Genomic DNA, 12,469 nt, shown 5'->3' with positions numbered 1-12,469 from the left:
ATCATTCTAACTAACGTTTGCCTCACTCATCTATTACTGTAAGTTCTATAGTGGGAGAGTCACTCATCTATTACTATAAATTCTATAGTGGGAGAGTTTGTGTCTTTTTTTCTCCATTTTGTCCCCACACCAGAGTACTATTTTTCTCTTTTCTGTATTTATAACTTTTTCAGACATACAGAAAATTGCATAAACAGTACAGAGTTCCACTATATACCTCATCCAGTTTCCCCTAATACTGACATCTTATATAGGCCAGGCGAGGTAGCTCACGCCTGTAATCCTAGCACTCTGGGAGGCTCGAGGTCAGGAGTTCGAAACCAGCCTGAGCAAGAATAAGACCCCGTCTCTACTATAAATAGAAAGAAATTAATTGGCCAACTAATATATATATAGAAAAAATTAGCCGGGCATGGTGGCGCATGCCTATAGTCCCAGCTACTCGGGGGGCTGAGGAAGAAGGATCACTTGAGCCCAGGAGTTTGAGGTTGCTGTGAGCTAGGCTGACACCACAGCACTCACTCTAGCCTGGGAAACAAAGTGAGACTCTGTCTCAAAAAAAAAAAAAAAATCTTATATAACCATGGTAAAAATCACTAAAACGAGGAATGAACACGGTACAATACTGTAATTAACTACAGAGCTTACTAAAATTTCAAGTTTCCCCACATAAGTCTTTTTCCATACCAGAACCTTAACCAAAATTCCACATTGCATTTTTTATTTCTCCTTACTCCCCCCTCCAGGCTATAATGATTCAGTGTTTCCATCTTTCATGAACTTGACACTATTAAAGAGAAATGACTAATTTGTAGAATGTCCTTCAACTTAGGTTTATCTGATGTTTTTTCATGACTGGAATGAAGTTATGCATACTGGGCAAGAAATGATGCTGTGTGCTAAGTGAATCTTACCAAGGAGTTCCTGGATGTCAACTGTCTTATTACAGGTGATATGAAATTTAATATTTGGTTACAGTGTTACCTGTTAGGTTTCTTGACTTTAAATTTACTATTTTTCATTTGTATTTAATACAACTTTGAGACTATGCAAAAATCCTGTTTCTCCAGTTTTTGCCTACCAACTTTGGCATCCATCAATAAAACATATTTGTAAAAATTATTACTACAGTATTTGCCTATTATTTTCTATCTCCCCATTCTTTCTGCATTTACTAATTAGAATTCCACTATAAGGAATAGCTATGCTTTGTCTTTCATTTATTTATTCAATTACTTTTATCAGTATGGACTCATCTATATTTATTTTATTCACTGGTTTAAAATCTAATATCATTTTTTATGTTGTTACTGAAATTGTTACAACTTTGGCTATTAGGAGGTAATTCAGGTTGAATCTTGGCTTATGTTTTGTTTTGCTGTGAGTTTGGGTTTTTTTGGACTTTTTTTTGAGACGGGGTCTTGTTTTGCTACCCAGGCTGGAGTGTGGGTAACACACCCACACACAGTGCGGGTGAATCTCCTTTCAATGTGATTATGTTATTCATTTGTAATGTAATTAGATTAATTTATTATATTTTTGTGTTCTATGTTGGGTTTTACCCCATATTATGCTTGGTTTTCATTATTTGTTTATTTTGGGGGGAACATGAAGGGTAGCATGCCATTTGAAAAAGCCTAGCTGTCACGTCAAAATATTAGAGAAAGCTGGGTTTAGTTTAGGTCCTATGTTAGAAGAGGGGAGGTTTCCTTTTCTTTGTAAGAAGATGTTTATAAAAAAAAGGGAAAGAAAAAATTGAAAAAGGTCTCAGAAGTAGGCGATTAACATGGGTAGTTGTTGACAACAGTTCTCAAACCTTCAGGTTCATCAGAATCACCCAGAGGATTCCCATGTGGCCAGGCCCCACCACTCTAGTTTCTTATTTAGAGGTTCTGGAGAAAGGCTTGAGATTGTACTTCTAATGAATTCCTACGTGAGGATGCTAATGCTGCCTGTCTGAGGCCCACAATTTGAGAATGTCACTGAGTACAGTAAAATCATATAGAAACATATATACACTGATATATACATATATACACTGATAAAAATCAAATACAAAGTTGGAAAAAATACATTGAAATGTACTGAATACCACCTATCTGCAGACTACGGAGAAGCAAAAGATTCAGTTTCTCACTTTCTTCTTTACTTTTAAGTTCCCATGAACCACTTTATTTCTTGCCACAAGCACTTGTTATTTTTAAAATAAATACTTCAAAACCAAATTTATAAGTTTGTTTCATCTATCATAGCTTTATTCTAACTTTTCCTAATTACCATGATTTTTGAAACATTTATCCCATTATGTTTTACAATTAAAAATTACAAGGCTAGGCGCAGTGGCTCACACCTGTAATCCCAGCACTTTGGGAGATGGATGCAGGAGGACCACTTGAGGCCAGGAGTTTAAGACCAGCCTGGTCAACATAGTGAGACCCCTTCTCTACAAAAATACAACAAAACAAAAAAAATACAGGCAAAAGGAAAACTATCAATTTTTGTTTATACATCTAAAAGATTTTAAGTTGGCCACCACAATTATCTAGTAGGTACTAAGATTTTAAATGCTCATACTGTTTTTACCATGGAGCCCACTTGCAGAAATCTAAACAAATTATCTAAACAATAATCTAAACAAATTATCAGAAGCAAAAAGATGCATAAAGACAATCACAGTAGTGTTACATGCATGACGAAATTAAAACTAAGAGCAATTCAAATATATCCATTTAGAACTAAAGTAGACCTTCCATCCCATGCAGCAATCCTACTACTAGGTATCTACTCAAAGAAAAAGAAGTCTGTTTATAAAAAGAAGCCTGCACCTAAATGTTTATTGCCCATGGTTCACAACTGCAATGATAATGGAACCAACCTAAGTGCCCATCAACTGAGAAGTGGATAAAGAAAATGTGGTATATGTATATATCATGAAGTACTACTCAGCCATAAAATGGCATCAAATAATGTCTTTTGCAGCAACTTGGATGGAACTGAAGACCATTATCCTAAATGAAACATCTCAGGAATGGAAAAACAGTTACCTCATGTTCTCACTTATAAGTGGGAGCTAAATGAGGGATACACATGGTCATAAAGAGCTGTAATGAACATTGGAAACTACGAAAGGGGGTGAGGGTCAGTGAAAAAATCAAGTACAATATACACTATGCTGATGACAGGTACTCTGAAAGCCCTGACTTCAGCATGATACGATTCATCCACATACAAAAAAAGTACTTAACCCCTCTAAATATTTTGAAATTAAAAATGTTCATGTTTGGCTGGGCGCGGTGGCTCACGCCTGTAATCCTAGCTCTCTGGGAGGCCGAGGCGGGCGGATTGCTCAAGGTCAGGAGTTCAAAACCAGCCTGAGCCAGAGCGAAACCCTGTCTCTACTATAAATAGAAAGAAATTAATTGGCCAACTGATATGTATATAAAAAATTAGCCGGGCATGGTGGCGCATGCCTGTAGTCCCAGCTACTCGGGAGGCTGAGGCAAAAGGATCGCTCGAGCCCAGGAGTTTGAGGCTGCTGTGAGCTAGGCTGACGCCACAGCACTCACTCTAGCCTGGACAGCAAAGCGAGACTCTGTCTCAAAAAAAAAAAAAAAAAAAATGTTCATGTTTGTGTTACAATGAATTTTTATTACCTCAGTTGTATTTGCTTCCGTTTTTGCAGTTCTTGGTTTCTGAGTTCTTCCAAGCGCCTGAGTTCTTCTTGACGTCTCATTAGATCTGTAAAATGTTGATTGCACATTAATGTTTTTAGCTTCCCTTTGTATATTTTTACATCAATAAACATATTCTCTATCACCAGCAATATATTTGTCAACTAATCACTTTATAGTGAAAAAATATAAGATGCATAATCAAATTAATATACTTTCTGGGCATGTATGTATAATAAAGAGTATTAAAATTCATCTCTGTTAAGAAATTAAAATGGGTAGAAATTATTTTAACATAAGACCTACCTAGCACATACTAAAAATGAAATAAATGACAGCTATATTAACCTGCTTTTATTTACAATCTTTAAAGAAATTGTAATTTTTTTCAGCAGCAAATGCAAATTCTCCAAAAATGCTTTGAGAGAAACAAGCAGAAGGCACTTAAGAACCAGACCGGACAAATAAGAATAAGATAGAGAACTGCATAAAACCCAAAGGACAGGCCCACACCTGTAATCCTAGCACTCTGGGAGGCCTGAGGCGGGAGGATCGCTCAAGGTCAGGAGTTCGAAACCAGCCTGAGCAAGAGTGAGACCCCGTCTCTACTATAAATAGAAAGAAATGAGCTCGACAATTGAAAATATAGAAAGAAAATTAGCTGGGCATGGTGGCGCATGCCTGTAGTCCCAGCTACTCGGGAGACTGAGGCAGCAGGATCACTTGAGCCCAGGAGTTTGAGGTTGCTGTGAGCTAGGCTGATGCCACGGCACTCACTCTAGCCTGGGCAACAAAGCCAGACTCTGTCTCAAAAAAGAAAAAAAAAAAAAAGCAAAGAAATTAATTGGCCAACTAAAATTACACATATATAAAAAATTAGCTGGGCGTGGTGATACATGCCTGTAGTCCCAGCTACTTGGGAGGCTGAGGCAGGAGGATCGCTTAAGCCCAGGAGTTTGAGCTTGCTGACGTCAACGGCATTCTAGTCCAGGCAACAGAGTGAGTCTCAAAAAATACTAAAAAACCCAAAGGACAAACTTCCCATCACAATTAGCATAAGATTCCTTCTTCACTAAGTCAATGTCTTATGGAGACAGGCAAAGAGACAAATTTTGAAAGGGGAAAATCAAGCTGAATACTGATATGAACAAAACTATTTTCAACAGTAGCAAGCAAAAACCATTCTTATTAACACCAATCCCCGATTCCAGAGTAAGATAATGAAAAGTACATTTGTATTACACATCTGAGTAGTAGTATATAACCATTCTAAGCTAAAAATTTCTGACCTAAAAATCTTGTCTGTAATATGGTATAAAATTATGTGTGCAGACATGTATATAATAAAATATTAAAATACTCTAGATGGCATAATTATCGGCTGTTTTTATTTTCCTTTTCTCTTTATGATGTTATCTGAAATTTCTAGTATGAACATAACTTATCAACTGAATGATTTCTAATAAATCATTATACTCAATAGCTGAGTAATATATAACATAATACTACCACTACCGCTAAAAGTTAATCTAAGGTGCCAAGAACCATATGGTCATAACCATAGCAAGACAAGCATATAACCTCAACAACGCAAATATTCTCTCCATTTTAGAAATTAAAAACAGATTGAATTATATATAAATTATACCAACAAAAAAAGGATGAGGATTCAGACAGATTATAAACTTAGTCCAGACTCCCAGCTATTACATGATTGAACTGGGACTCCTGGCCAATTCTCTCTTCATTCCAAAATGTAAACCAAACCTGGTTGATCAGACTCACATTGGAAACTTTTAAAACTATGTATTTTGGGAGTCTGCTCAGAAAAATCTATTTTAGTACATGGGACAGGGCCCAGGTGACTTCGATAACATGCCAGTAGAGAAAACAAATAACACTAAACATGACTATAATGATTACAAATCTTTATAACATCAGTTCTCAACCTTAAATGCTCATTAGAATTATGTAAATATCTTTTAACCTCAGACCAACTGAATCAAAATCTCTTGGGACGTGGGACAAGCATATTTATTTCTAAAGCTCCCTAGATGCAATCATTGTGCAACCAATGCTGAAAACCACACAACCATCATGTATTTATTTTAGCTGTGGAAACCTAGTAGAAAACAATAATAAATAATGTACTTACTTTCCTAAGAGGAAATGCTTCAAAAAGCCAAAGTACAGAAAGTGTCCTACTATCATTACCAATCAAAGAAAGTCAATCCAGTATATATTGTAAAAATTTTATCCATGCCTTGCATGCCTTGTTTTGTACGTTGGCTGCTCTTAAATAAGGGGCTACCTAACATATATAATAAATGTGAAAATATACGTTACTTTTTTTCCATGAAAAGGAAAAAGAACATAAATTTTTGTTGTCTGACAACTGGATCTTCTACTTTTAAGCTGTGCAATTTGAAACAGCTGATTTAGTGGGGGGGGAGGGCATTTATTGAAACCTTAAAATCTGTACCCCCATAATATGCCAAAAGAAAAAAAAAGAAAAAAGAAAAAGAAACAGCTGATTTAACTTCTCAAATCTTATATTCTCATCTGTAACATTGGTATAATTAGCTGAAAGGCTCCAACAATCAAATTACCAGACAAGCAGTTACCTGATACTCAGAACTACGAACTGAAAACAAAACTACCATCTTACTAAACTACGTTTTTAAGTTGTTAATATCCAAAGTTCCTCAAATTTCATAAAAGGTAATACACTTGTACACTGCCATAATGATATCCTTCCAGGAAAAAAAATTACAATAAATATATAACTAGAGGTATTTTTATCCTTTGATCCAGTAAATCACACTTGAAAACTTTTCTTAAGAAAATACAACAAAAACGTCAGCTACATTACTACTTACTACTAAATAATATTTAAAATGCTTACCTAACAAATTTAATGATAAAAGAACATAAAACTATATGCAATTTCAATATATCATAAATATTGATATACAGAAAAAGGGAATGCAAGAGAATATAGACATTTAAATTTTGATTTGCTAGACTGTGAGAAAAGTGCTTTCTCAATTTGATATTGTGCCAGTCATGAATACTGAACATATACTTTCTAACAATTCTAAATACAAATTCTAATTCAAGGCCGGGTGCGGTGGTTCGTGCCTATAATCCTAGCTCTCTGGGAGGCCAAGTCAGGAGGATCACTCAAGGTCTAGAGTTGGAAACCAGCCTGAGCAAGAGTGAGACCCCGTCTCTACTAAAAATACAAAGAAATTAATTAGATAACTAAAATTATATAGAGAGAAAAAATTAGCTAGGCATGGTGGCGCATGTCTATAGTCCCAGCTACTCAGAAAGCTGAGGCAGAAGGATTGCTTGAGCTCAGGAGTTTGAGGTTGCCGTAAGCTAGGCTAACGCTACGGCACTGTAGCCTGGACTAAAGTGAGACTCTGTCTCAAAAAAAAAAAAAAAAAAAAAATTTCTAATGCAAATATAAGACTTGAATCTGCAGACTGAAAAGGCATTATCTAGTCTTAAGGAAAAGTTGAAATATTATGGTGCACAGCATGATATATTTTGAATACAAGGATGGACAGATAGAAAGATGTAACAAAAGCAGGCATGATAAAAATTCAGGCCAGGCACGGTGGCTCACACCTGTAATCCTAGCACTCTGGGAGGTAGAGGCAGGAGGATTGCTTAGGGTCAAGAGTTTGAGCCTGAGCAAAAGTAAGACCCTGTCTCTACAAAAAATAGAAAAGTTAGCTGGGCATAATGGTGAGTGTCTGCATCCCAGCTACTTAGGAGGCTGAGGCAGGAGGATTTCTTGAGTCCAGGAGTTTGAGGTTGCAATAAGCTATGATGATGCCACTGTACTCTAGCAAGGACAATAGAAAGAGACATTGTCTCAAAAAAAATTTTTTGTTTCATGTTTACTTTAGACTCTCCTGCAGAAACATTTAATGCTAGAAGACAAACTTAAAAAGGGGGGGGGGGACCTTGAATTCTTTATCATTCAAAAGCCAAAGTACCATGAGATCACAGATAATATTTTAGTAGATACAAGAGCTCAGAGAATATTGTTACCATGAGCCTTTATTAAAGAAATCAAGATAGGATAAACATCAGACAAGTGATGAACAGAAAAGTCATTCCTAAAACTATTTAAAACATCATTAAAATGTAAACACATATGGAGATTATGATAAAAGAACATTCTAGTCAGTGGCATAAATACAAACAAAACAGAGGCAAAATAACAAAAACTTACAGGAAAAGAGAAAGAAAGAAGGGCCTAATATACCTATTTTCTCATTCTTTTTCTTTGGTAGTCAGGCATCAAAAGATATCATTTATGGGAATTAAACATATTTTTATTTGATTTATAAGTACAAAGCATACAGAAAAAATGATATCGCTGAGTCCAGTTCAACCCAGGGAATCCCAAACCAAGTGGTTCCCCAGAAATGAAGACAAAGTAGTCAATTATCTGGATAAGTGGGCGCGGGGGACTCAAGGCTTTTAAGAGCAAAGAGCCCTGTCCTTGGTGCACACATTGTTTTTTTTTTTTTAATTAACTTATTTTTTTGAGACAGAGTCTTGCTTTGTTGCTCAGGCTAGAGTGAGTACTGTTGCATCAGCCTAGCTCACAACAACCTCAAACTCCTGGACTCAAGCAATCCTGCTGCCTCAGCCTCCTGAGTAGCTGGGACTACAGGCATGCACCACCATGCCCGGCTAATTTTTTCTATTTATATTAGTCGGCCAATTAATTTCTTTCTATTTATAGTAGAGACAGGGTCTCGCTATTGCTCAGGCTGGTTTTGAACTCCTGACCTCAAGCCTACCAGAGTGCTAGGATTATAGGCGTGAGCCACTGCGCCCAGCCCACACATTCCTTTTATCAGTATAACTCAAGAGGGAATAAGGGAACTCAAGGGCAAGAAACAAATGGCAGTTTACTCCCCAATCTCTATATTTTGAGAATACGTGTTCAAAGAACATTCCCAGGCCTCCTACATAACTGTAGTCATTGGAGACATGACTGTTTACTTCACTTCTTGGGTGCTAACCAGACGGCTTTCCATCAGCTTTCAGCATTAAGGAAAGAGCCAGCTCACAGTTCCTGCTGCTACATAATATAATCAAGAAAAATCCAATAGTAGAAAGTGAGAGAATAGCAGCACAATACATGGCACAGTGGCATGTGCCTGTAGGTAGTCCTAGCTACTCAGGAGGCCAAGGTGGGAGACTGCTTGACCACAGAAGTTTGAGGCAGCACTGGAGCAAAGATCATATCACTGCACCCCAGCCTGGGCAACACACCAAGACCCTGTCTCCAAAAAATAAATAAATAAAATAAACACTGGGTGAAGCATTAATACTTTCTACTGGGAGTTATATAAGTTATGGTAACAAAAGTAACATAAAAATAACTATGAAGAAAATTCAGGAATTGTCTCCTATACTGGTGATCAAAAAGAAATGAGAGGCCGGGCACGGTGGCTCACGCCTGTAATCCTAGCACTCTGGGAGGCCAAGGCAGGCGGATTGCTTGAGGTCAGGAGTTCGAAACCACCCTGAGCAAGAGTGAGACCCCATCTCTACTATAAAGAAATTATTTAGCCAACTAAAAATATATATAGAAAAAATTAGCCGGGCATGGTGGCACATGGCTGTAGTCTCAGCTATTCGGGAGGCTGAGACAGAAGGATTGCTTGAGCCCAGGAGTTTGAGGTTGCTGTGAGCTAGGCTGATGCCAGGGCACTCACTCTAGCCTGGGCAACAAAGCAAGACTCTGTCACAAAAAAAAAAAAAAAGAAATGAGAGAAGAAATAAAAATAACTCATAAAAAATGTAACAGGATTTGGATCTAGCAGTTTATCATATTGTTAGGTATTTGACCAGTGGATAAGAATCAATTATCAACTGTTATAACCATTCTTAGAAATTCAGATAGCATGATCAAGGGTTTAAAATGTTCTTGCCAATTACTAAGAATTTATCCTTCCTGAAACCCCATATCCATCTACACACATGAATCTTTTTCATCTCTGCCAAATTATCCAACTTATCCTCTTTCGACGTGTAGTAATAATCTTAAATCGTCAGCATTTGTCCTAATTCTTCTTTTCACCAAACAAAATCTTCTATGTGGCTGTATGCCATGTCTGCCTACCAAGAATTGCCCACTGGGTTTTTCTTTTTGACAAGAGAATCATGTTCTGCTACTCGCAAAATTTATTTTTTTTTTTTGAGACAGAGTTTCACTCTGTTGCGTGGGCTAGAGTGCCGTGGCGTCAGCCTAGCTCACAGCAACCTCAAACTCCTAGGCTCAAGCAATCCTCCTGCCTCAGCCTCCTGAGTTATCTGGAACTACAGGCATGCGCCACCATGCCCAGCTAATTTTTTCTATATATTTTTAGTTGTCCAATTAATTTCTTCGTATTTTTAGTAGAGATGGGGTCTCGCTATTGCTCAGGCTGGTCTCAAACTCCTGACCTTGAGCGATCTTCCTGCTTCGGCCTCCCAGAGTGCTAGGATTACAGGGTGAGCCACCACGCTCAGCCTACTAGCAAAATTTAACATGCTTCAATTACCTCCAACATTACTCATGTAGGTAAAACTTTTTTTTTTTTTTTTTGAGACAGAGTCTCGCTTTCTTGCCTAGGCTAGAGTGAGTGCCATGGCGTCAGCCTAGCTCACAGCAACCTCAAACTCCTGGGCTCAAGCAATCCTCCTGCCTCAGCCTCCCGAGTAGCTGGGACTACAGGCACGAACCACCATGCCCGGCTGATTTTTATATTATATATATTAGTTGGCCAATTAATTTCTTTCTATTTTTATGGTAGAGACGAGGTCTCGCTCAGGCTGGTTTTGAACTCCTGACCTTGAGCAATCCGCCCGCCTCGGCCTCCCAGAGTGCTAGGATTACAGGCGTGAGCCACCGCGCCCGGCCTGGTAAAACTTTTAATAAGTTTTTTTAAGGGAAGTTCTCACATAAAAGGGAGATTTTTATATCTAATACGTTGAATTCCAACTATGTCTCTAAGCAACTTAAATAGTAATACATATCAGTGGTATGTACAAATGAACAAATGTACAAATGAACCTCAAGGAAAAAAAGAAAATCACACCACAAATGTATGAAAATCTATTTTTACCTTGCCTCATTAGCATTAATTGGTGTTCATGCCTAGCAGCTTCCATTTCTGCCTCCAGTTTCTCTTTGGCTTCTCTGATGTTTCTATCAACTTGCTCACGCTGCTGCTTTTCCATCTCATCAAGAGCCTTCCATCGAGATGCATACTCAAATTCAAATGTCCCAGGTTGAGCAAAACGTGGTGGCTGTTCTCTTTCCCTAAATTTACATTAAAAACATACAGAAATGTATGCTCAAAACGTTAAACGACAAATGAGAAATAACAACTACTTATCATTTATTAAGGACTTACAATGTTCAAGGCACTGTGTCAGGCAGGTACTCTACAGGAATTATTAATACCTCATAGCAATATTGTGGTGCCAGTTTAACAGGCTTGAGTGTAAGAAACTGCCCAAGAATGCCCAACTAATAAGTGATGGAACTAGTATTCGAACTTATGTAATGGAGGTTGGGGGGTTAAAAAAATGCAATCTGATATTAAAACCTCCTATAAGGCTTTTCTGGTTTTCATTCAATGAACTACTTTACATAAGGTATCTCGTGAGCCCAGGAGTTCAAGGCTGCAGTGAGCTATGATCGAGCTACTGCACTCCAGATCCTATCTCAAAAACAAAAAGTACTAATAGGAACACAATCTCCACTCTACCAATAAAAGTATTGATACTTTGCTGCAATTATAAATTTTAACTTTTATTTTGGGGTGGGGAAGTGAACATGAGTGGGTGGGACAAAGTTGGGACAGATAGAGGAAGATGTCAGAGAGGAAAAGATATAGTAACATGAAAGAGCTTCGAAGATCTTCAGAGGCATATGACAAAAATCAAAGTTAGCCATGATCCTAGGTATTCTAATCTGAAAAATGTATTTGTATTATTTCTTTTTAAAGTACTGGAAAGTGGGAAGGAGTAGGAGGATCTACCAACCACTAATTTTTTCAGAACTGTTTATTAGTCAGCAGTTCCTAAGTCAGAGATTGACTATTTTTTTTTTTTTTTTTGAGACAGAGTCTCGCTTTCTTGCCTAGGCTAGAGTGAGTGCCGTGGCGTCAGCCTAGCTCACAGCAACCTCAAACTCCTGGGCTCAAGTGATCCTCCTGCCTCAGCCTCCCAAGTAGCTGGGACTACAGGCACAAGCCACCATGCCCAGCTATTTTTTTATATATATATATTAGTTGGCCAATTAATTTCTTTCTATTTTTATGGTAGAGACGGGGTCTCGCTCAGGTTGGTTTTTTTTTTTTTTTTTTTTTTTTGAGACAGAGTCTCGCTTTGTTGTCCAGGCTAGAGTGAGTGCCGTGGCGTCAGCCTAGCTCACAGCAACCTCAAACTCCTGGGCTTGAGTGATCCTTCTGCCTCAGCCTCCCGAGTAGCTGGGACTACAGGCATGCGCCACCATGCCCGGCTAATTTTTTTTTTTTTATATATATATCAGTTGGCCAATTAATTTCTTTCTATTTATAGTAGAGACGGGGTCTCGCTCTTGCTCAGGCTGGTTTTGAACTCCTGACCTTGAGCAATCCACCCGCCTCGGCCTCCCAAGAGCTAGGATTACAGGCGTGAGCCACAGCGCCCGGCCGCTCAGGTTGGTTTTGAACTCCTGACCTTGAGCAATCCGCCCGCCTCGGCCTCCCAGAGTGCTAGGATTACAGGCGTGA

At 38.1% G+C, this 12,469-nt stretch overlaps 1 protein-coding gene across 7 annotated transcripts in view; it reads right to left on the bottom strand.

Moving 5' to 3' along the window:
- Positions 1–12,469, bottom strand: part of PSPC1 (paraspeckle component 1) — an 86,034-nt gene that overhangs the window by 55,153 nt on the left and 18,412 nt on the right. For all 7 annotated transcript variants that reach the window (XR_012922504.1, XR_012922506.1, XR_012922507.1 and 4 more), the window contains exons 4-5: positions 10,814–11,010; positions 3,654–3,738 (exon numbers count right to left, since the gene is read on the bottom strand). Coding sequence is in view for 2 of the 7 variants with exons in the window: in XM_076009569.1 (XP_075865684.1) it covers positions 3,654–3,738; positions 10,814–11,010 (282 nt within the window). In the remaining 5 variants the exon portion in view is untranslated. The remainder of the gene's footprint in view (positions 1–3,653; positions 3,739–10,813; positions 11,011–12,469) is intronic.

The sequence above is a fragment of the Microcebus murinus genome, chromosome 13 (genome assembly GCF_040939455.1).
Source record: "Microcebus murinus isolate Inina chromosome 13, M.murinus_Inina_mat1.0, whole genome shotgun sequence".
NCBI lineage: Eukaryota > Metazoa > Chordata > Mammalia > Primates > Cheirogaleidae > Microcebus > Microcebus murinus.
The sequence above is the reverse complement of the archived record's forward strand: the minus strand, read 5'-3'. Positions and strand labels throughout refer to the sequence as shown.